This window comes from Sceloporus undulatus, chromosome 1, assembly GCF_019175285.1.
Source record: "Sceloporus undulatus isolate JIND9_A2432 ecotype Alabama chromosome 1, SceUnd_v1.1, whole genome shotgun sequence".
Lineage (NCBI taxonomy): Eukaryota > Metazoa > Chordata > Lepidosauria > Squamata > Phrynosomatidae > Sceloporus > Sceloporus undulatus.
Genome location: NC_056522.1, coordinates 210,439,810 through 210,464,980, shown reverse-complemented (window position 1 = coordinate 210,464,980; position 25,171 = coordinate 210,439,810). Strand labels below are relative to the sequence as shown.

The following is a 25,171-nucleotide window of genomic DNA, read 5'->3' as shown; positions in this document are numbered from 1 at the left end:
GGAGTGTTTTAACCTGCATGGCAAGTGTGTAGGGCTGGATGGCCCTTGCAAACCCTTCCAACCCTATGATTCCATGAAAGAATGCCTGTGAAAATACTGTAGCTTAAAAAAAGTACAGTACTTGAATTCCCATCCCCCCTTCCTTCTCAATCACTTTTTCTTCTGTCCCCTGTGTTTTAGATTCTAAGGGTGAGGACAGAGGCTGTCATATCACTAATTTCTGAGAGACACTCTGGGGGCACTTTTCAGTTTCTAGAAAAGCAGGAGTAAAGATGCATTAAGGAAACAAACAAATGAAAGCTTGAAATGCGAAAATGATCATATATAGTTCCCAGACTTTGGTCCTCCAGATGTTTTGAACTTCAGATCCCAGAATTACTGACCATTGATCATGCTGGCTGTGGCTTCTGGGAGTTGAAATCCAAAACACCTAGAGGACTGATGTTTGGGAACCACAGATTTATAGAATCAGAGCTGGAAGAGACCCTAAGGGCCTTCCATTCCAATTCCCTGCCATGCAGGAAGACACAATCAAAGCACCCCCAACAGATGGTCATCTAACCTCTGTTTAAAGAAACTTCCAGACTTCACCACACTCCTCTTATAAGCATTTACACTCTAGCTACACCCTGATTAGGATTTATTTTCAACATAAGAAGACTCTGTGGTAGGTGTTGGCTCCATTCACTGCTGCTACTGCAATCAACTGCAGCTTTCACATAAGGCCCCCAGACTTTAGCCCAAGGATTCAGTATGGTTTCAAGTTTTTATCATTTCATCACTCTGCCCTTTTCACTGCATTTTGTAAGCTTATGTTTTAAGTTGTTTTTATACTGAAATTTTATACTGTTTTAATCTAATGTGATTGTAAAATTTTGTAAATGGTATCTTCATTTGTTGGTCTATGACCATAAATAAAAATATCCTAACAATTCACTGCATTTTATAGGGCACCAGATGTTTCTTCCACAGAGAAACACTCCTTCCTCACTTTCCCCCTTTTTTTCTTATGGGGAAAATGTATTGAGCAGAAAACACAATAGCTGCCTAGTGTTTCTGAAAGCTAGTGTAGTGAGCCTTCTATATGGAAACACCCCCAGACCAAGCCGTATCACTACTTCCAGGAAGTCCACAAGGTGGCTTTGATGGCAGTTGCCCCCTTCTGCTACTGTTCCAGAAGAAACATGGAAACCATGCTCAAAGCAGTATACCATGCTGGTCCTAGATACTTACTTATTGTTGTGTGCCTTCACATCATTTCTGACTTATGGTGACATTAAGGCAAACCTATCATAGGGGTTTATTGGCAAGTTTCTTTAAAGGGAATTTGCCACTGGCGTTCTTTGAGGCTGAAAGAGTGTGTCTTGCCCAGGATCACCCAATAGGATTCAAACCCTGGTCTCCCAGTGCCTTCATCCAACGCTCAAACCATTATACCATGCTGGCCCCATCCATATCCATATCCACATGTCTATATGTAGCCCCTTCTCTCCTGCCTCCTTGTACCTGGGGAATGTCCTGGTGACCTCATGTGATTTTTCAGTGTTTATTTTTAAAAAAAATAAATATATTTATATATTATATTATTTATATTGTATTATAATATATAATATGCTACTGTATAATATATACATTATATGCTAAATATATATTTACATATTTATATAACATATAATGTATATATTCTACAGTAGTATATTATATATTATAACACAATGTAAATAGTATAATCACGAAATCAAGAGTAGAAGAGTTGACCAGAACAGGGCTACAGTCAAGAGATCAGGAGGAGACTTATACTGTGGGCCCAATGCACACACATTTTAGAAACTTATATAATAAAAATTAAAAATCACCTGATATATATATATATATATATATATATGAGAAAAGATCCTAAAATTCAAAGATATACAACTGAATACTAAAGTCAGAATAGTACCAGCCCCTGTATTCCTGGAGCTGGACAGTTGAGAAAGAAGATAGAAAGAAAATCAACTCCTTTGAGATGTGGAGAAGAGTGCTGAGAATACCATGAACTGCCAAAAAGACAAACAAATGGGTCCTTGAACAGATCCACTCTCCCTGGAAGCCAAGGTGATCAAAGTGAGGCTGTTGCTGTACTTTGGCCACATCAAGAGAAGACATGACTGGCTAGGAAGAACAACACTGCTTGGTAAAATGGGAGGCAGTAGAAAGAGAGGAAGACTGGATGCTAGATGGGTGAAGTCCATTAAGGAGGCCACAGGTATGAATGCACAGGGCCTGATCAGAGTGGCAGAGGACATCTCAGCCACAGGGTCGCCATGGGTCAGCATTGACATCAGGCTGATTAACACACACACACATGCATATATATAGTCTATGATATATAGCACATATACAGTGGGGCTATGATATATTTAGAATATAGTGTGTGTGTGTGTGTATATATATATATATATATGTAAACACACATATAAAGATACCCATATATATAGAGCATATACAAATACATACTGTATACATATATACACACACACACATATATAATTTTCTATGATATATAGCATATATATATATATATATATATTATATGTATTATATATGTGTGTGTGTCTATTATACATTATGTATACGATATACTTACAATACAATACTATATATGGTGTAGACACATATAAACACACCCATATATATATATATATATATATATATATACACATACAGACACACACACATACAGTATAGCTATTTTCAGTTTTTATTATATACACTTATTTAAAATATCATATTAATATATAGGCTAGAAGCTGGCATTCCCTTCCCAGGGGCTGGCAGTGAGGGGAGAAGGGCCTCTCTCTCTCTCTCTCTCTCTCCTCAGCCTTGGACCTAGAGAGCAACCACCACTTAGTTTCCCTCAGTTAACGGGCGCGCGCGAGCGTTAAGGGTGGGCGGGGCCACGGCGGGGCCTGACACTGCCGTCCGCCAACCAGGAGCCTGCTTTGGAAGCCCCGCGTGACAGAAGGGGCGTGGCCTGCCTCTCCGGCCCCGCCCCCGAGCCTGTCAAAGGCTCCAGGGATGGGAAGGGAAAGGGGGAGGCTGGGCGGGGCTGGCTGCTCTTAGGCTCGTCCCGCCGCCGCCGCCGCCGCCGCCGAGTGTGGAGCATCGCTGGCCGAGGCTCGTGCTGCTTCTCTTTCTCTTCCCTGAGGAGCGGCACCGGCGCCGGAGCATCCCTCCCCCGTTGGCCTCGGGAGCCAGAGCGAGGGAGAGAGACAAAGCCAAGATGGCAGGAGGAGGAGGAGGCGGCGGCGGAGGGGCAGGAGGCGTTGGCGGCGGCGGCGGCGGGGGGGGTCTGCTGGCGTGGTTCTGGAACGAGCGGTTCTGGCTGCCCCACAACGTCACCTGGGCGGACCTGAAGAGCACCGAGGAGGCCGCCTTCCCTCAGGTGGAGGACCTCTACCTCGCCTTCCCCCTCGCCCTCGCCCTCTTCATGCTCCGCATGGGCTTCGAGAGGTGAGGACGCCCCGACCCCCCCCCCGCCATTTCCTCCCCCTTCACCACACACACAAACACACACACACACACACACACACAGGGGCCAGAGGAGAGGGGCTGGGTGGTTGTGGGGCATCCTCGTCTCCCTTTGTGTGGCTCTCTCTCACACACACACACATCTATAGAAAGAGAGTGTGTTGTGTGTGTCTGTGTGTATATATATATATATTCATTGTGTGTGTATATATATTTTATAGAAAGAGCGTGTTTTGTATATATATATATATATATATATAGTGTGCATGTATACATACGTATATATATAGTGTGTGTGGGAGGCATATACATATATATATACACACACACACATATATACAAACACAAAAAGAGTGTATATATATATATAGTGTGTATGTATTGTGTAGAAAGAGAAAGAGCATATATATATACTGTGTCTGTGTGTGTATGTGTATATATATATATATATAAAGACAGTGAGTATATATATATAGTGTGTGTACATACAGTATATAGATATACAAAAGAGTGTGTACATATATATAGTGTATGTGTGTGTATGAATATATATGTATATTGTGTATGTATATATTGTGTAGAAAGAGAGAGAGCATATATATATATATATAGTATGAAACAATTAGTGTGTGTGTGTGTGTGTATATATATATAGTGTGTATTGTGTACTAAGAGTGAGAGCATATATATAGACAATGAGTATATATATATATATATATAGTGTACAGAATATACAGTCACCCCTTTTTTTATTGGAGACCTGAATCTGGGTCCCTCCCCCTCCATTTGCGGGTGGCAAATGGAGGGGGACAAAATGGGGTGTGCACCTGTGGGCATGGGCCACCACTCAGGCCAATGGGGCTTGGATATTAGTGAGTTCTCATTTTTACTGGGGGTGGGTGGGTCCAGAACAGATCCCCCGCAAAAACGGAGGGGCGACTGTATATGTATATTGGGTATAGAGAGAGTGAATATATTACACACACACACACACATATATATACACACTTAGTGTGTGTGTGTGTATATATATATATAGTGATATAGTGTGTGTGTGTATGTATGTGTATACACACACACACACACACACAAGAGTGGGTCCTTCCCTTATGTGGGGGATCCATTCCTGACCCACCCACCCCGCATAAGGGGAAAAACACGTATGCTTGAGACCATTGAAAACAATAGGGCGCATACAGGTGGCACAACACAGTGTGCATGCCATTGTTTCCCTCGCAGTGCAGCTTCAGCGTATGAAAGCCGTATATGGCACAGGTGCACTGTAGTGTGTATAAACAGATACACACACACACACACACACATATACACACTATAAATATATATCTCTGAGTGTGTGTGTGTATATATATGTATATATATATGTTGTTGTTGGTGTGTGCCATCAAGTCGTTTCCAATCCTAAGGGGATCCTATCACAAGGTGTTCTTGGCAAATTACTCCATGCTGAGAGAGTGTGACTTGCACATGGTCACCCAGTGCGTTTCCATGGCTAGATACACATACGTAAACATACCTATGAACATACATTCATGGCCACACATACATAGATACATTTGCTGTTGTTGTTTCTTGTTGTCTGCTCTGTGATAAGATATCTCCAAGACCCCCTGTCCTCTACTGCTGAGCTTACAGTAGTTCCTGTAAATTCATGCTTGTGATCTTCCAGGGGGATTTCTGGCTTGATCTGCTCCAAGACCCACTTGTTTGTCTTTTTGGCTGTCCATGGGATCCTCAGCATTCTTCTCCAGCATCACATCTCAAATGAATTGATTTTCTTCCTACTTTCTTAACTGTCCAGCTCTCACATCCATCAGTTGTATGTCTTTGCATTTTAGGATCTTTTCTAGTTCTTTCATAGCCACCTGCCCCATGTTTAATCTTTTTCTAATTTCCTGCCTGCAGTCTCCATTGCCATCAACGTTTGATCCCAGGTATGAGAACTCTTTTATTACTTCTATTTCTTCATTGTCTAGGTTGGTCGTTATTTTTGTTTTCTTTATGTTCAACAGTAAGCCTGCCTTTGCACTTTCTTCCTTGATCTTCATTAGTAGTTGTTCTAAGACTTTGATGATTTCTGCTAGTATTATGGTGTCATCTGCATATTGTAGATTGTTGATATTCCTTACTCCTATTTTCACTCTTCCTTCTTCTGCGTTCAATCCTGTTTTTCTTACAATATTTTCTTCATTTAAGTTGAACAGGTAGGGTGGTAAGATGCAGCCTTGTCTGACCCATTTGCCAATTGGGAACCATTCTGTTTCTCCATGTTGTGTTCTGACGCCACCCTCTTGTCCTGAATACAGATTCCTCATCAGGACTAGCAGTTTGAATGGAATATCATCTGTTCCTGGTGACTTTTTCACCATATCTCTTATTGCTGTTTCCACCTTGCTTTTTAAAAAGTTCATTTTCATATGGCTCTCTGTTCCATTTGTCCATCATTTTGTCATCTCTTTTATATAACTCTTCTGTGTATTGCATACAATGTCTTTTTATTTCTTCATAGTGTATATATACACAACCATAGGGTGACCTTGGGCAAGTCACACACTCTCAGCCTCAGGAGAAGGCTATGGCAAACCTCCTGTGAACCAGTCTTGCCAAGAAAACTCCTTGATAGGGTCGCCATAGGTCAGAAATGACTTGGAGGCACACAACAGAAGCAACAAATATATTGGCCCTCCATTTTTGCAGGGGATCCGTTCTGGACTCTCTCCCCCCCCCCCCAAAATGGAGGCTCACGCATATTCAAGCCACATAGGCTTGAATGGGGCGTGTGCGCAAGGGCACCACATTAAAAATAGCGGAGGTCGCCCCTCTGGATTTCCAAGGTCACAGATCCGAAATCCGCAAGTTAGGAGGGCAACTGTATATGTATGTATATCTATGGGGGGTTATGCTGCTGGTTCCTAATCATAACTACCCCCAAGCCACCCTAGAGTAGGAGATGTTGTTGTGTCTTCATGATGTTTCATGAGCCTTCATCTTGATTCCAACTTATGGCAACCCTAAGGTGAACCTATCATCAGGTTTTCTTCACAAGATTTGTTCAGAAAAGATTTTGCCGTTGCTTTCCTCTGAGGCTAAGATGGTGTGACTTGCCAAAGTCACCCAGTGACCGAATGGGGAATCGAACCCTGGTCTCCAGAGTCCACGTTCAGCACTGAAACCATTACACTGATGTGCAGTACAAATAAAATTTCTTTGAAGGTGAGAAGGATGTGGCTTCCCTATTAACAAGTTTAGCACCAAGTGGATACCCTCCACCCACATGGGATGTTTAGGCTTGGGTTGCATCTGCATTGTAGAAACAATAAAGTTTGACACTACTTTAAGTGCTGTAGGTCCTTTTCATGGAATCATTGCTTTTTAGAATTTGGGGTTGTAGACAGGGTCTTTTGCCTTCTCTATCAAAGAGTGCTGGTGCCTCACCAAACTACAGATCCCAAGATTCTGCAGGTTGGAGTCATTGCAGTTCAAATCATGTCAGACTGCATTATTTCTGCAGTGCAGATGTGTCCTTAGACAGGTGTGCCCAACAAAGGCAAGGAAGCTTCATATTTTGCTGGCTTGTTGGTCTCTTCAGATCACCTTCTTTCCCATTCCTTCCCTGGCTGATGCTGCCAATGGTTTTTGTGGCGAGCTGTGTGCCTGCATGGTGGCATTTAGGGGCAAATCTCACTAACAAAAGGACCACAAGCTTTGCTAATATCAGATGGGTGGTGCAGGGCTTTTGGCTGTTCGATCCAGCAGAGGATGGGATGTTTCTGAAATTTAAATTCTCTCCTGCCGACTAACAATTTCCTTCAAACATCCCTATTGCTTTAATTTTTAAGAGGAAGACAGCAAGATTCAGTCTGCTTAGAACCTAGGCCCTCATACTTAAAAAGCATCTCTGGCTCATAACACAGATGGGAGGAAACAGGCTGTCTATTCCCAATATCTGAGGTTGGGCATTCTGGACATGTCCAGAGAGACACCCTTAATCTCACATTCCAGGCTTGAGCTGTGGCATTTGGAACAGACCATAGAGTCTTAGTGCACCTTAAATCAAAATGTGTCTTCAATAATCTTTCAAAATGTTATTCCATGTGCAACAACTGACTTAAAGAAAGAAGGTAATCGGCATACAGTTAACACCATTTGTATGTGTTTAAGCAAAGAGAGAACTAGACTTTTGGAATACAAATACTGTAGTACAGTGTTTGCGTTCAGTAAACAAGGTCTTACTATTAGTTAAGCTAGGACACATTACCCGCCACAATATTTATTACAGAAATTTTCTTGTTGACTTGGCAAACTTTTCTGTTTTTGAAGCAGGAATTGGTATAGGTGAGGCATGAACACATTGGTTCAGTTTCCTTTCTGAAAAAAATATATATGAAAATTGCTCATTACCTTATTAACTGAGCGTATTTGAAATTTGTGTTATAGCTACATAATAATATATATCTACAAGTAAACATTAATTTAATAAACATCAACCAACCCCAAAAGTGAAGGAGTTCTGTGGTGAGAATGTGCATTGTTGACAACTTGTTTTCAGTTATTTTGTTTTATTCTCTCCTTAATGCTATTCCGATAATTTGTTTCTGATGAGACAGGTGATTCCTCCCAAACTGTTGCCTTCTGCCTTGTCATTTTTGAGTTTGTTAGGGTGCTGGTTTGTAGTGTTTATTTGGGACTTCCATCAAAATAGCCGTTTTGAGATTTTAGAAGTGGCACAGTGCAATGTCTCAGTTTGTGTAGGATAGATTGGGAAACGTGCACACACCCTTTTTGTATTCCTTTCTCCACTCTACCATTGCCTCCTCAGGCTCTTCCTCCTTTCCCCTACTGTCCTCTGCTATTGAGCTTTTGAAGTGCTGTACTGTATATACTCGACTATACATCAGTCTTGTGTATAAGTTGAGGGCAAGTTTTGGGGCCAAAATTGTGGATGTTGCCATGACCTGTGGATACGTTGAGGGTAAAACTTGGAGGCTCTTTCAGTGTGTTTATGTGTGCCTGTGGCAAGAGGCTTTTTTGTTTCATTCTTCACTTCCCAGATAGTGGCAGCACAGGCAGAGAGGGATTCTTAGTTGTTGTTTTTGGGGGGTGGGTGGGCTATGTGGCCATGTTCTAGAAGAGTTTCTTCCTGATGTTTGCTGCTGATAATGCCCTCTTTCTTTTTTGTTCTCTTAGTGTTTTTAGCTTCTCTGAAAGTGGAAAACTCCCAGCAGGGTTTCCTATCAGCCTGATACTAATGTGTGGCATCTTTGATCTTTGAGGATGTCTCACACTGACTGGGAGGCTTGGAGTTACAGCCCAAGCTCTGGCACAGGTTCCTTTTGCCTCTTCCTCTCAGCCTATTTTTGGGGGGTATTGTAGCAATTGCTCTTCTCTTCCTAAATCCTGCTTGCAATTAATTATAATAATACTCATCTCCTCTACAGAAATTACCTAGGGCCTAAATACCCTTAAAGGTGGCAGATCCTGTCATTTTAGAAGCTAAGCAGGGTCAGTCCTGATTAGTACTTGGATGGGAGACTGCCAACAAATACCAGGTGCTGTAGGCTATATTTCAGAGGAAGGAACTGGCAAAACCTCCTCTGAGTATTTCTTGTGTAAGAAAGCCCTATGACATTCATAGGATCACCATAAGTCATCAGGTAACTTGAAGGCATATAACACACACACATATTTGTGGCATTCTGTTCATCTAAAGCTTTTTTCAGAATGAGGATTACAACAGAAGAGGGAAATCTGATAACATCCAACTCCTAGCTAATGCATGTAGTATAAGATAATAAGAAACAAACTGGACCATTGTGTATAAGACAAGAAACAGACCTGTCAGGTTGCACACACTTTTCCATTCTATCTAAACAATGGTGTGCTTTTTCTATTGCTCACTGGTATTCCCTATCTAGAACAGAGCAATTTATCTACTCTTACCTTGCTAATTTGAATTTCGTATAATCTCTCCTTTGTTCTTCACTGATAGAGAGCAAATACTTTATTGATCTGACACATTTAAGAGCCCAGGACACCAATTACTTGATATTCTTCATATATTCACTATGGTGCCTGGACCAGCTAGTTCGTTCTGAATACCAGTGCTGTATCAGTATTTGAATTGTACACCATTCATGGTATTGCTTGTTATAAGGAGATAGCAAGCTCAGTTTCCCCTTGCGTGTGTCTGCAAAGATATTTGTGAAACTCTCATCCTCACAGGCAGCTGCTCTAGGGGCAAAATGTATTGCAGAAACTCTTTGTTGTCAATCAGCCCAGGATATGAATGACCTGTTTCATTATTATTGTTAAGGATGGTACATGCTATATGATAGTGAGGACAAGTTGCCTCACCTGTGAGACTAAGCCTGAAAGATGGCAATGGCTGCATTCAAACTGCAGGAATAATGCAGTTTGTCACTACTTTAACTGCCATGGCTCAGTGCTGTGGGATTCTGGGAACTGTAGTTTTGCAAGACATTCAGCCTCTGTCAGCTCTCTTGTCACAATTATTATTATTAATTATTAACCTTTATTTATAAAGCGCTGTAAGTTTACACAGCGCTGTACATAAATTTTTTTAGTCAGACGGTTCCCTGCCCTCAGGCTTACAATCTAAAAGACACGACACAAAAGGAGAAGGGAGTGGTGGTGGGGAATAGGATCAGGTCCAGCAGATCTTCTCCACCTCCGAGGCCTGGACCAAACTACAAATCCTAGGATTCCACAGGATGGAGCCATGGCAGTTAAAGTGGTGTCTAACTGGATTATTTCTGAAATACAGATGTTGCTAATGTTAGTCACAGGTTTACATTTTGTGGAGATCTTTTTAAAAAAATTATTGCAAGTTAAGATAGTCTGGAGAGATATCAGTGCTGGCAGAGGCTACTCCTCTCTTTGGCCATGTGGACTCTGAGAGACAAAGAGCTGTAAAATCCAGGCAATAAAATTTAAACTCCATTAGCAACAGAAAAGGAGCAGAATAAGAACAGGAGTGACCATGTTTGAGTTGGGGGAATGCTCCAGAAACTGGCCACGAAATGGGATAGATAAAGGAAGTAGAATAAACTAGGCCGCATCCTCAAAAACAGGAACCTGAGAATGAGTAATGTTTGGCAGGATTGTGGCAAAATTGTACACAGGTAGTAGATACAGCAAATTCTGTGTTATGGGCAGGAAGAAGGGTAGTAGATGGAGGACGGAGGTTGGGGTATAAGAACACTAGTTTATATTCTAGTATTAGTGTGTCACTCTTGCAGGGGAATTGTCATGGTGGCCGAGTGACTTGCCAGATCAGGTTTGTCTGGCATGACTTCTTTCTCTGAAACCTGTGTTGACTTTCTGTGATTATGGCATTGCTTTCTAGATGTTCACAGACTCTCTGTTTAATGATCTGCTCTAGAATTTTTGCTGGTATAGATGTCAGACTAACTGGACGATAATTGTTGGGATCCTCTTTTTTCCCCTTTTTGAAGATGGGGACAACGTTTGCCCTCCTCCAGTCTGCAGGGACTTCTCCTGTTCTCCAGGGGTTCTCAAAGATTGCCAATGGCTCCGATATTACATTTGCCAATTCTTTTAACACCCTTGGATGTAGTTCATCTGGTCCTGGAGACTTCTATTCATTTAGGTTAAACAGGTATTCCTCTACTATCTCTTTATTTATTCTGTGCTGAAATTCCCCTTTTCTGTCCTCTGCTCCTTTATCCTCAGGTTGAGCACCCTTTGCCTTTTCTGAGAAGACTGAAGCAAAAAAGGTGTTGAGTAATTCTGGCTTTTCACTGTCCCGTTAGCATTTTGCCATCTTCTGCATGCAGTGGCCCTATCATTTCTTCCTCCTTCTTTTTGCTGCAGACATATCTGCAGCATCTCTTCAACCAACATGTAATTAGAACTGTGGGCAGAAGCAGATGGGTGGGAAGGAGTGGCCAGAGACTGCTCCAGCCAAAACCTGATCAGGATCACGCTGACTGCATGGCCTGCTCCTAAAAAATTCTGCAGCCACAAGACCCAATTCTGCATGCCACCAGGAGCTGGATTATTCTGATCGTTTTTGTTCCACTCCAAAGGACTAGAGTGTGGCTTTGGGCCACTTTGGAGGCATGCGTCGTTTGAAGCCACTTAATTTGGCCTGTCTGTCCCAGGCCTGTGTTTGTTCTTTTTTAATAAGAGCCATCTACCTGGAACATATTAATGTAGGATGTTCCCACATTTGTCATCTTCAATCCACTGCAGAGATGTTTTCTTTCACATTGTCCCAATGCCCCCCCCATCTGTGACATTTTCTTGTTGCACTTGTTTTGTGTTTGGCTAGCTAGGGCTTTTAAAACCACTTATCTCAATCCCCATTTATACTTCCTGTAGTATGAACTTAGGCCTGTTACAGACTGCCAAAATAAAGCTGCTTCGGGTCTCTTTGGAGGTATGCTAGTTAAATGATGCATGGGTCCTAAGAGTCCGGAGGTCGTGCCAAAGCAACATGCCATTCCTAAGCACTGGAGTGCAGCTTTGGTGCAGCTTCCGGACTCTTAGGGTGCATGCATCACTTAAACAGCATACCCCCAAAGAGACCCAAAGCAGCTTTATTTTGGCAGTCTGTATGGGGCCTTAGTCTCCCTATTGGAAGCAGCAAAGTGATACAATCTTGGTGGATTTTGTTGGTAGTCATGATTTAATACGTCTTGTGGAGGGATCTGTTACTTCGGACACAATACAACAAAAGTTGGGTATCAGACAAAAAGGAGTGGATTAGCAGCAACAACAAACTGATATTATAAAAAGACAACATCAGGCAGTAATTCATATATATTCGATCTTAAACCCAAAGGTGAAAAAGCTTTAATTCAGAAATTGCTTTTAAGCAATTATTGCTTTTTAAAATAAAGAAAAGAAAAGAAGCCTGTAAAATATTTCTTCTATAATAAGTAGGCATTGAAACTCAGTTAATGTGAAAAATGTATGTCTTTCAAACAAACAAATTTACCTGAAAAACTGAAAGTTGTTTTGCTAGTAGCTAGGAGTACATTGGCATCCTGTATAAAAATTACACAAAGAACACTTTTAGTCTGCACTCTGCCACTTAAGAATGTTAATATTAGACAAAGCAGAAAAGCTTTTGTGTAGGAAATGTGAGCATCGTTTTCACTGACATCTATAAAAATAACCAATGTTTATTGAAGTCAGCTGTTCAGTTCCCATTGACTGCACCTACAGAATAATTAGGGCACCAGCGTAGCACGACTCAGATGGATACAATGGCTGTAATGTAACTCATCAACCTTTACCGCATTTTCTCCACAAATAACCAAGTTAAATTAAGAACACTCCAGAACTGAAGTAACAACTTACACCTGGTTTAGATGCAGTAACATCGTGATTTATAGGACAGGGTTACACATGAAGGGAGCTTTTTCTTCTGCTTTACCTACATTGCAGAAAACAAGGATGATAGTATAGACTGTGATACTTTTGTAATACAGTGGTACCTCGGGATACGAAATACCCAGGTTACGAATTTTTCGGGATACGAATAAATCCCATAGGGATTTATTGTTTCGGGTTACGAAAGTTTTTTCGGGTTACGAAAAAACTCCGGCGCTGTTTTAAATGGAGCCGCGGCAGAGCCGCGGCTTTTTTCCCCATTAGCGCCTATGGCAATTCGGCTTACGAAGGTTTTTCGGGTTACGAAATTAGCCGCGGAACGAATTAATTTCGTAACCCGAGGCACCACTGTAATCTCAAAGATTTTGTTAGCAATGCTGGCTTTTCTTTAGGGTCTTCCCTGTGGGGAAGTACTTGTGTAGCCTTTTTGTCCTTGCTATTGTCCAGTAACCACATTTTTGAAAGTCTTTGGAGATATAATGGCTTAAATGATTCTAACTTTTGTGCTCAGTTATATATCTTTACTCTTTAGGATCTTAGCTATATTTTTCATCGCTGCCCTTCCTGTGTGTAGTAAGGTCTCTGGCTCTCAGGAACACAGCCAGAATAAAAGACTTGTCCACAAATTTCTTAAGTTTCCAAAAGCTTTACTGGTTACAAACACAAAACATAAAACTGATCTCTTATTTCTCAATAGTCCTTCCTAAATACCTTGCTCTCTGGTGGATTCTATCTTTCTTCTTCTGTGGACTTTATCTTTCTTCTTCTGTGGACTTACCTTTTTCAAAGGAAAATACTCTCTCCAGGTCTGACTTGGCTGAAATCTTACTACACACCTGAAACTACCTAGAGGGAGACAGTAAGAGACCTTGGGATTTCCCACAATCCTTGTATTTCTTAAAGCTGTAGATCTCTATTCCCACTTCTAAACTAATACATAGAAAAGTTAATATAATCTTAACTAAATATATGTCTCAAGAGCATCAAAGATGCTCTGGAGGCATGACACTTCCCATTCCTAGTCATCTTCTGATTTCTTAGCTGCAGCCTCCATTCTAATCAGTGTTTGACCCAAGATATGGGAACTCTTTTACTATTTTGATTTCCTTTTTGTCTAGATTGAATTCATGTAGCTTTTTCATGGGCATTATTTTTGTTTTATGTTCAGTAGTAAGCCCACCTTTGCATTTTCTTCTTTGACCTTCTTTAATAATTGTTCCAAGTCTGTGATGCTTTCTGCTAATAGTATGCTGTCATCTGTATATCTTAGGTTGTTGATATTCCTTCCTCCTATCTTCACTCTTCTTCACGTCTACTGAGTTCGGATCTGTGCTTCATATGATATTTTTTGCTTACAAATTGAACAGGTAGGGTGATCAAATGCAGCCTTGTCTCTGATCCCTTTTCCAATTGGGAACCATTCTGTTTCTCCAAACTCTGTTCTAACCATGGCTCTTGACCTAAGTACAGATTTCCCATCAGGGCTACCATGTCCTTAAGAGTGTTCCATAGCTTTTCTTGATACAGTCATAGGCTTTGCTGTAGTCTGTGAAGCACATGCTGATCTTCTGGAATTCCTTGATTTGCTCCATTAGCCATTGTATGTTTGTAATGTGGTCCTTAGTGGCTCTTCCTTTTCTGAACATCATTTGCCCCTCTGGGATTTTTCTCTCCATGCATGGTTGGATTCTATACGGTAGAATTTTGAACATAATTTTGTTTGTGTGGGAAATTAATGCTATGGTCCTGTAGTTGCTACATTCTTTTGTGTCTCCTCTTATGTGGATGGGGGTGCATACCGATTTTTTCCAATCTGTTGGCCACCTTTTTGTTTTCCATATTTTTGTTTGGCATATTTTAGTTGTCACTAGAATTGATTATATCTATGTGAATTATAGCAATGCAATGGGAGCGTCATCTGTTCCTGGTGACCTATTCTTCCCAGTATCTCTTACTGTAGCTTCCATGTTGCTCTCTAGGATTTGTGGTTCACCCTCGTATGATTATTCATTCCATATGTCATTCATTTTTTCTTCTTTTGCATAGCTCTTCTGTATATTGCTTCCACCATCTTTTTATTTATTTTTCTTGATCTTGTAGTGTGTTCCTCTTCTGATCATAGAGCATCCCCACTCTTGGTCTGAATTTTCCCTTGAGTTCCTGGCTCTTGGAGAAGAGGACTCTTGTTCTTCTTTTTTTGTTGTTGTCTTCTGTTTCTTTACATTGGTTATTAAAGTAGTTTTCTTTATCTTTGTGCCCTAGTCATTGGACAGTTGTGTTCATGGTTCTGGTTTTGTTATAGTTTCCCATTTTTTTGCTTCTTTCCTTTCCTTTTCTGCTTGAAGCATTTCTTCTCTTATCTGAGTCTTTTTTTTCCCCAAAGAAAGAAGGCATAGAAGTTAAATGAAATAAATAAATAAATAAATAATCATTGTTTCTTCTTTCTTTTTGGCCACTGTTAGTATCTTTCTTCATTCTTCCTTGACTATGTCCTTAGCTTCTGACCATAGTTCCTCTGGTTCCTGGTTGATTATGCTTAGTAGAGCAAATCTGTTTCTTACATTGTTTGTAAATTCTGTTGATAGTTTGTTCAGATCATATTTTGGTATGATGGCTGTTTTTGTTTTCTTCTTAAGCTTTATACAATACCTGAAAGCACCTAATTATGCATAAGAATTATATTGAGCCAAATTGCTTAACAATTTCCTTGTGTTTGCTTTTATGCAAGATATGCTAAGTGAAGTTTTTGGTGTTCTAGTACACCTTCAAGTATGAATTTTAAACTGTTGAGTGTTAACATCAAACTGAGGGCAAGTATAATGCAGTGTTTAAAGTATTGGTCTGAGAGTCTCAGGTTAAAATCTTCACTCAACCATGAAGCTCACTGAGCTATCTATGCTGCTTAGTCTGTCTCTTTAAACCTGTGCAACTGCACCAACATACATAAGTTGTAAAGATAAAAAGTGGGAATGGGGGCCATATATTTTACTTGTAAATGCAACAGTTAAATTGTAGATCATTGTCGTAGTCCAGGGCTGGAAAAATAACTTAAGGTATCTAGCTCTTGGCATCAAATTCCCATTGACAAGTCGTATTCTAAAGGTTGGAAATAATTCCATGGATATCAGTTGAATTAACTTCTGAGTATGCCTGGCAATGTGTCCTAAGTTACAACTTTTTTTAAAAAATTAGCTTCTAATACCAACAGTTGTGGTATTTGTTGGAATAGGTGAAGTGTCTTTGCTATTGCCCCCCCCCCCCCTTAAAATTTTAAAAATCTAGTCCTACAGCTTTTAATGAAAAGTCCTCTATCAAAGAAATACAGCCTCGCAATGGCCAAGATTTATAAGGAAGTCAATAGGGAGTGGCTGATATTCAGTAAAGCTGGCTAAAATTTTTAATACAGTTGTTAGAAGCAGGGAATAAGGAAAATATATGTTCTTCATAGACCATGATTAGAACTGGAAAAAGTGCTTTAGAAGATCAGTTTTGTGGCAGTGTTCTGAGAGCTATTTAATCTCTCATGCAGCAGTTTGCTTCTTTACAAAATGCTTGAATTTACTTCAGATTTCACCACAATTCGCCTCCTGAATCATTTCAATGGCCCATTTACTTCAGGGCTTGACAAAATTATTTTTTATATCACATATTCCAGAATTCCTTGGCCAGCCATAAAAATAATATTTTCAAACTATGATAAGGCCAGTTCTGTGTTTTGCTAACCACTTGCTTCTTGAAAGCACACAAAGAGAGCCCATGAGCAGGTGGTTAGTTGATTACTTTAGGGCATGTTGCCTCTTTTTGGCAGAAGATCAACATTTTCAGTTCTTTACAAATCTTTACATGGCTGCCATCAGAGCCTGGTGGCTTTTATTTAACTGGTTGATTAGTATTTTATTCAAACATGGAAACAGGGTTCAGCTAGGAATGACAGATATAAAGAACTCATTCAGTTTCTCTGCAATCTCACTATCCCCCTTTAGCAATCTTTTCTCTCTGTTTCGAACAGTCCAATTGTCTGCCTGCTAGTTTTCTGTTTTGGGCCTATTTTAATAAAGTCTTGGGCCTTGCATTTTTAAATCAAGGGAATTAAAAATTATGTTTCTGATTCCCCCCCTCCCCAGTTGCATCAGCCAGTATTGAGAACAGTGAAAGAGATGGTTCTGAAGGCTCACATTCTCAGAACCAGTTGAGGCTAGGAAAGAAAGGGATGGGGGGAAAGGAGGTGTGGGCATTTGCAGTAGAGGAAAGCCATACCTTTAGCACTTCACTTAAAGTAGGCCTCACCAAATACTTGATGATCCTGGCTATTGATTCTGGACTCTGTTAATACTTAAAATAGAACTGCTGTCACAAAGCAGGCAAGCAAGTAGATTGGTGTGCACATGTCACAAAATTAACAAAAGAATGATGCCCTGTCTTGCCATTTGTCCTACTTAGAGGTTATAATGACTGGTTGAAAAAAGATAGGTGGACTTGGAGCCTTGGATTATTTCCCCCCAAAATGTATTTAACTTCAGATAATGGGAATACTCTGCTGATGAAATGTTCATGTCTATTTATGTTTATGGATAACACACTAACTCCATACAATGTAGATGTAGTACAGTGAAAAATGAATTCATATTCCCATGTGTAGCCCCAGCTCTAAGAGAAAACTACAGCTTCTTTTAAGACAACTACATTTCTACCGCTGAAGTTAGTCTTGCTAGTTTAGCTAGGGGCTGATGGGGAGATTGATACATTTTTCCACCATATTGTGGTTCCTGCTATACTTTACAATACTAATTTCATATCAACTTGTACCTCTGCTGTACAGAATTGTTCTTGTAGGAATGTGATGGTAAAGTTTGAAAGAGAGGCAATGGAACACAAGTCCTTGGCAAGGCTTCCAAACTTACTTTAAATGCTGTTTTTTTAATGAAGAACATGTTATCCATTCTTGCTACTAGTGAATGACACGTAAAATAATGCATTGTAAGCATGATAGTGTTTTGTTCCCACTTTCTTATGTTTTCATGAGAGCTTTCTCACAGAAAACTAATCACCAATATTCAATTTATATTGTAAAAAGTAAAAAAATAATACCTGTGGAGATGGCATGAAGATGGTGATTTTGCTGCTCTCTCTAGTTTTTGTCATCCTTATTTATCCTCTCCCCTTCTATCAACAATCCAGGCAGATGATCTAAAAATCCCCCTCACCCCGTTAACATTTTTGTAATAACACGCACACACACACCTTTTGAGTGTAAGACCATCCAAATATAGCCAGGGGTAACCCTGCTTAGCTTCCAAGATCAGATAGGATCTGGTGTCTTAGGGTATGATACCCCCCCTCTTCTTTTTCAGTTTGAAAAACTGAAATGTAGCCCACCTCTATTTTAGCTCATTCATTCCAGTTACCTTCAAGAGCTGTTATCATCAGTGTGGATCAGGTCCACATTGTGGAAATGCAGGGTTCAGCACCCTCCCCACAAGACATTGCTTCTTTTACCAGCTCCAAGTTGGTATTAGCTACAGGGTGAAAAAACTATACACTATGTGCCTGTTGGAGCTGGGGAAGGTTAATTCTCCCTCCCTCTGTATTCAGCTATGTTTAGATCAAGGTATCTGTCTATGGCATAGGCATAGCTGCTCTTGAGAACAGAAGAATCTTGTATGATTCAAACCCATCTCTCCCATGTAACATATAGCTGGGCCAATACAATTTTGCGAATATATATTTTGTGAGTAATTGTTACTTTGAAGTTTCAAAGATTTTAATACAGGGGTGGAGATCACCTTGTGGGAATATATACCCTAAATTTTCTTGGTGCTGGAAAACTGATAGTATCTGTCAGTATCTGTTTCACTTTGGTTGCAGGTTCAGCAGTACTTTTTATATTGTTTTCTGCACCCAGGGCATATATTAATTATCACATACAGCACTCCCTATAAAACTAAGTACATATAGGCCATTTTATTAAATTTCAAAATATACTACCCACATGGCCACCAGCTCCCTGGGTCATGTAACCAATCAAGCCATTTTCTTTCAGGATGGCGTTTAATGGCCTTTTGGGATACCTCTTCTATTATCTTCTCTACTGTGTTTCTGTTATTTACATAAGTGCAACATTCAAATGCCCTTAGTACTCAGACACCCTCCCTCAAGAAGGAAGTTTATCCACCTGTCCTGAATGGGGTCACACTTCCCCTGAAGGACGAAGTTCGCAGTCTAGGAGTACTTCTGGACTCGTCCCTGCAGTTGACATCTTAAGTAGATGCGACGGTTAGAGGTGCTTGCTATCAACTTCGGTTGATACGCCAGCTGCACCCCTACCTGAGCCAAAGGGTCCTTGAAACTGTGGTACATGCTCTGGTAACCCCTCGCTTAGATTTCTGTAATGCACTCTACATGGGGCAACCCTTGTTCCAAGCCCGGAAGCTTCAACTAGTACAAAACATGGCAGCCAGATTGGTCACTGGTGTTTCCAGGTTTGACCACATATCACCTATTCCGAAAGATCTGCACTGGCTGCCTATTCGCTTCTGAGCACAATACAAGGTGTTGGTTATTACCTATAAAGCCCTACATGGCTTGGGCTCGAGTTACTTGAGGGACAGCATCTCCCCATATAATCCGCCCTGCACACTCAGAACAACCGGGTAGAACTTGCTAGAAATTCCATCATCTAAATACACTACTACATTCCCAGAGGGCCTTCTCAGTAGCAGCCCCAAAAATCTGGAACAGTCTTCCCGAGGAACTCTGCCTGATCACCCCTCTAGAAACATTCAAAAAGAGGCTAAAAACTTTCCTCTTCTGTCAAGTCTTCCCCTCTGGAAAATCAACTAGTGTACTTTGATCCCATCAACTTCCTGAATGATTGTTTTAGATTTGTATATTGTATTGTGTTATTGGTTTTATCTATTTTATGATGTGTTTGTAACTGGTTTTAAATTTTGTGTACACCGCTTTGATCTTTTGGAAAAGCGGTATAAAAATAAAATTTATTATTATTATTATTAATATATCAACCACAGGCATTCTGTTTTGTAAGGTGACTGGTCTGTCTCATCCTTGTTGCCACTCCTCCCTCTACTGGATCATAGGTACAGATCCAACAGTCTGTACTATTGAGGGCCTGACTAATCTCTTGTCAAGGAAAAAAGCAACATGGGATATACAGTAAATGAAATAAAACATGTATGTGAGAGTCAGGATGACTCAGCAGAAGCCAATTGAGAACCACACAGGTGTAAATGGTAATACAATTAACAAGTCCTGAATGCCAAGGACAGAAATGTAAAGTGGATAATTGGACACACCTGACAATTGTTAAGTGGTCAAAGCTGAGATGATGAAATCATTAATTGTAGGATGAACCAAGAGAACCAATGAGAATGATGTACACGCCTACTGGGTGGAAACAGACAACAGTGGGTGGTACCATGCATTGACTATAATAATGACTATACATCCCAATGTATTTTGTGGGTTGTAGTAGTGGGTTGTAGAGTGGATAGTGAGGAGTAGAGTATTGTTGTATTGGAGCTGTATATAATAGAATAAAGTAGATCTTTTATTTAAGACTACTGAGTTGTCTGGTGTCTTGGGTGAAGCTACAAGAACCAGCTGGATCCTGAAGAAGGGTGAAGACTTCTGTGGAAGCAAGAGTAAGAAGGCTTGGAGAGTTTGTCGGGGTCTTCAGCCTATTCTCTGTAACTCTGCTAAGCTATAACCAACTGGCCAAAACTGGTCAGCGCGGTGCACAACCAGGTGGTGAGTTCAAGCCAGAGGTGAAGAGCTACAACTCCCATCATCCCTGACATCTCTTTTGTGTGCTGAATGTATAAGTTGGAGGAAAAAAGCTTTTGTGATGAGTGTTTTTGTATAGGATATCTTTATCAGCCTACTTAAAAACATTAGTATGCCTGATGTTATGTAATGAGTCCCATGACAACTACAGTACTAGTAATAGCAGAAAAAACAATACAGCGTGCCCGCGCCATACGCGGGCGTGCCATACGCAGCCTTGAGCATACGCGTTCAAGCCGCGGGGGCGCATGCGGGGTGGAAGGGGCGGCGCGTCCCATTCAATTGAATGGGCGCGCGCACCCGTTGTGTCCCGCGCGCTCCCCCGCCGCCGTGCACAAGCCCCATTGTTTTCAATGGGGCTCGAGCATAGACGGAATTTGCCTTACGCGGCGGGATCCGGAACGGATCCCCGCGTAAGGCAAGGACAGACTGTATAAGCAGAATAAGTAAACACAATTATTTTATTGAACAGGGCCCATAAATCTGTATTCTTGTATGCCAGCCTTTCTTAACATATCTGTTGGTCTCACCTTGCCAGGTGCATTGGGGGATTTTGTAGTTTGTTTCATCCACTCATCCTTCACTCTAGCCACTATGATATAGGACAGGCAAGGTTATGGGACTAAAATAAAATTCACTTGTTATATCCAGCTGGTTTCTTTAGGGAGCAGAGATGATATCGTCTCATTCAAGCCTGTAAGGAGTCATCAGCTGCACATGAAACATTCTGGCTTGGTCTTGGCACCTCTTCTGGAGACATTTTCAGCTTTTTTCCTCTAGGAAAGGTCCTTGGAAGGCTCTGGGGTCCAGTGATGCTGACAGGCTCATTGTGGAAGAACAGATAGGCAGCAGGAAGAACAAGCATCTATAGGCACTTTTTTGGTTCATTTTTATTGTTCTGTATATAGGCACTGCCCCCCGCCCTTCCGAACTTCTTGTCTTAAACCAAATCATCAGGGGTTAGCATAACCTGGGCATCTGAACGTTAGCAATTGCAGTGAGTTCTTTGTAGTGCTGTAATGCAGCCATGAGTGCAGCTAGGCACTTTCCAGATAACTTATTCAGGATTCTGTTTGGATCCAAGACTGTGCAGCCTGTAAAGACCAGGTTGATTGCAAGTACCTAGAAGGACGTTTTCCTCAACCACTCCCAGATTATGGAATGGCCTGCTGGAGGAGATTGTCATATTACCAGTCTAGACATCTTTATAAAGGCTGTCAAGATGGATCTCTTCTGGTAGACTTTTCCTGAATAGCAAACCCGGCCACCAACTGAATCTATCACCCCACTGAATATTCTGTAGCCCTATTTTTTCGTTTTTGTCTATCTTAATAAATTATTTTAATGGTTAATCGGTTTAATTCATGTTTTAGGGGAGGGAGGGAGGAACTGGGATCTTGGATTTTATATGTTCTTTTAATTGTAAGCCACCTCAATTGTCTGTCTTGACAGAGAGGTGGAGTAAAAATAAAGCTTCTTCTTCTTCTTCTTCTTCTTATTATTATTTGAAAATATAAAAATGAATTAATTGAGAGTTAGTCACATAATAACAAGCATCTCAAAAGCTTAACCCCCCCCCCCATTTTTGCAAATGTCTTTCATCTCATTGAGATATCTGCAAACTCAGGGATAAGAAATTCTCCTGCAGGAGCTACATTTTGAAATCAATGTAACAGGTCATAGCAATGGACAGTAATCACAGCTACTTTATTCATGTAATGAATAACTTTTTCTAGTTATTAGCAAATATTACATTTTAGGACATTTTGATAGGAAATTTTCATGTTTTATTCTAATTCCTTCTCAACCCTAAGGGTTTTTTTCCCCTGAAATAGAGTAGTGAGTAATGAAAAAGTAACAAATAACACAGTACAGTACATAACACAACAATTCAACTTTTTTCATCATCATAAGGAGGAACAATTTACTTTTAAAATGTCACCAAATAATGAAACAAATTCTTTCTGAAAAGCAAGTTTCTAAGTTTTGAACATATTGTTCTGTTCAGAATAGTCCAATATTACAATTTGCATTTTACCAGATTTCCTACCCCCTTGTGCTTAAGTCTGCAAGATTAATTTTATATATTTGTACTGTATTTTTATGACACATGGTTGGTAGGTGGTCTTTTGTAGGCAGATATTAGGTTGAAAAATAAAGTGTGATCTGATTGCTTTTATCTTTCTTTATATCTTTAATCTTTCTCTCTCTACTAGCACTTTTCCTTCTGTCTTCAAACAAGCTCTTGTCTCCCCTATTCTGAAAAAAACCTTCTCTTGATCCCCCTTCTCTATCTAGTTATCATACTATTTCTCTTCTTTCTTTTCTGTCTAAGGTTTTGGAACGAGTTGTTTGTTCTTGCTGTCTAGTTTCTTGAGACTAACTCCATTTTAGAGCTTTATCAGTCGGGTTTTCCCCCACAGCACTCTGCAGAGACGGCTCCCACTAAGATCTCTGATGATCTCTTGCGGGCCAAGGCAAATGGCCTTTATTCTGTTCTTGTCCTCCTAAAGCTGTCTGCGGCTTTTGACACCATTGACCACTATTTTATACTCTCTGACCTTGGGTTCTCGGATTATTTTCTTAAGTAGTTTAAATCCTATCTGACAGATCTTTTGCAGTGGTCACTGACGGTCGGGTTTCATCTTCTGTCCCACTCTCTCTTGGAGTTCCACAGGGCTCTGTTTTGGGTCCCCTATTGTTTTCTCTTCTACACACTGTCTTTAGGTAACTTGATGACTTTTAAAGCCCTGCATGGGCTGGCCCTTCCTTACTTATCGCATCTTCTTTCCCCGTAGCTTCCCACTCATGCCCTCCATTCTGGCAACCAAGGAGAGTTGCCCAGCCGAGGTTTTCTACTTCTCCAGCTCAGATCCGCCCCCTTTCTTTGTCTGCTCCTTACTAGAGCCAGGAAATCATGGGTCTGCCTGTGCTTCCCTGGCCCATTTGCTCAGGCCCTATGAGAATATACAGTCGCTTCCCTGTAAATGAGAACTGTTTGAAAGCTGAGTTCCCAGTGACAGTGGGTAAGTCACACTTTCTCTACAATTTTGTGCAAATAGTCATTATGCTGGTTGGGAAATTTTGGGAAGTCATCTCCCAAAAACTGACTTTTCTAAACTCTGGGGGGGGGGGGGGAGCACTCTCTGACTTTTTAGTCATGCTCTGAAATTTAGAGAAGGTAACTTTAGAAATGTGAAAACTCCCCAACACTGTATTTGTAAACAGGCAAACAAAATATTCAAATGAAATATAATTCTTCAGTTTTCAGATCTAGCTCTTAAACTGTTATTGTTCAGGTCAACGCCAGCTTATGGTGACCTTCAAACCACTACACCACATTGGCTGTCAGCTCTTAAATACCACTAAAAGCAGCATACCATTTCTCTAGGCCTCTCTTGTATAGAATTATAAGCCAATTCTTTTTCTATCCCTTTCCTTTCTTTTTCTTGTACACTTAGCTAATTGGCATCTGCTGTTTTTGGATACAGTATTTATCTGTCCCCAACTCCCCCTTTCCCCTTAGTGATATTGTCATTGCCCTGTTAACAAAAACATCTAGTGCTAGGAGAACAGATTTGAAAGGATGAGGATTTGTGAATTAAAAAAGTAGCTTCCTACCTACTTTTACATGAAATAGTGGTATTTTTGATTTGAAGATGAGAACCATGAGATCTGGAATTCATACTTTAAAAAAAACAGATGTACAGCAAATTGACTGATATTGGCTGGAGCCACTAGAGAAGGGTTTGACCTAGTTCTGTCAATCTGTTTGGCAAAGCAGACTGAGTTCATGTTCATCTGTGATGTTTATGAAATCAAATGCTGGGCATGAACTCCTTTTTCCATTAGAAAAAATCCTAATTATTATTATTATTTTTTTACTTTTGAGATGTGCATTGATGGGTTAAAGCAAATGTTGACAATTGTGCTGAAAATTGATTGGGAACACAGTCCATACATAATTATGAACTGTTTTGTTGATGCTTGATACATTTGATACATGGCCTGGGCCCGAGTTACTTGTGGGAACGCCTCTCCCTACACATTCCGCCCCGCACTCTCAGGACATCTGGCACAAAAATATTAGAACAACCCAAAACCCGGTTGAAAACCACCTCTTGTAAAACGTTTTCTGCGATGGCCCCTAGACTTTGGAACAACTTACCAGAAGAGATCCGTCTTATACCTTCTTTGGAAGCCTTCAAGAGGGCATTGAAGACAGATCTCTTCTGGTGGGCCTATCCAGTGGATCTCCTCTAATCCGATTTTGAACATCTGAATATGATGACTCCATTCTTACAACTGTAAGCAACACTGTAACAACTCTTCCCCTTTTTATTTTAATTTTTATTTTGATTGATGTATTTTGTATTATCTATGAATTTTATGATATTTCTACTGTTGTAATCCCGCTTCGATCCGAAGGGAGAAGCGGGAAATATAAATAAATTTT

At 40.5% G+C, this 25,171-nt stretch overlaps 2 protein-coding genes across 5 annotated transcripts in view; one reads left to right on the top strand and one right to left on the bottom strand.

Moving 5' to 3' along the window:
* Positions 1–25,171, bottom strand: part of LOC121921681 (bile salt export pump-like) — a 390,920-nt gene that overhangs the window by 79,012 nt on the left and 286,737 nt on the right. The window lies entirely within an intron of this gene.
* The window catches only part of CERS6 (ceramide synthase 6), a 140,999-nt gene continuing 119,093 nt past the window's right edge, over positions 3,266–25,171 (top strand). Inside the window, exon 1 of the mRNA XM_042446511.1 lies at positions 3,266–3,495. Coding sequence (XP_042302445.1) covers positions 3,266–3,495 — 230 coding nt within the window. The remainder of the gene's footprint in view (positions 3,496–25,171) is intronic.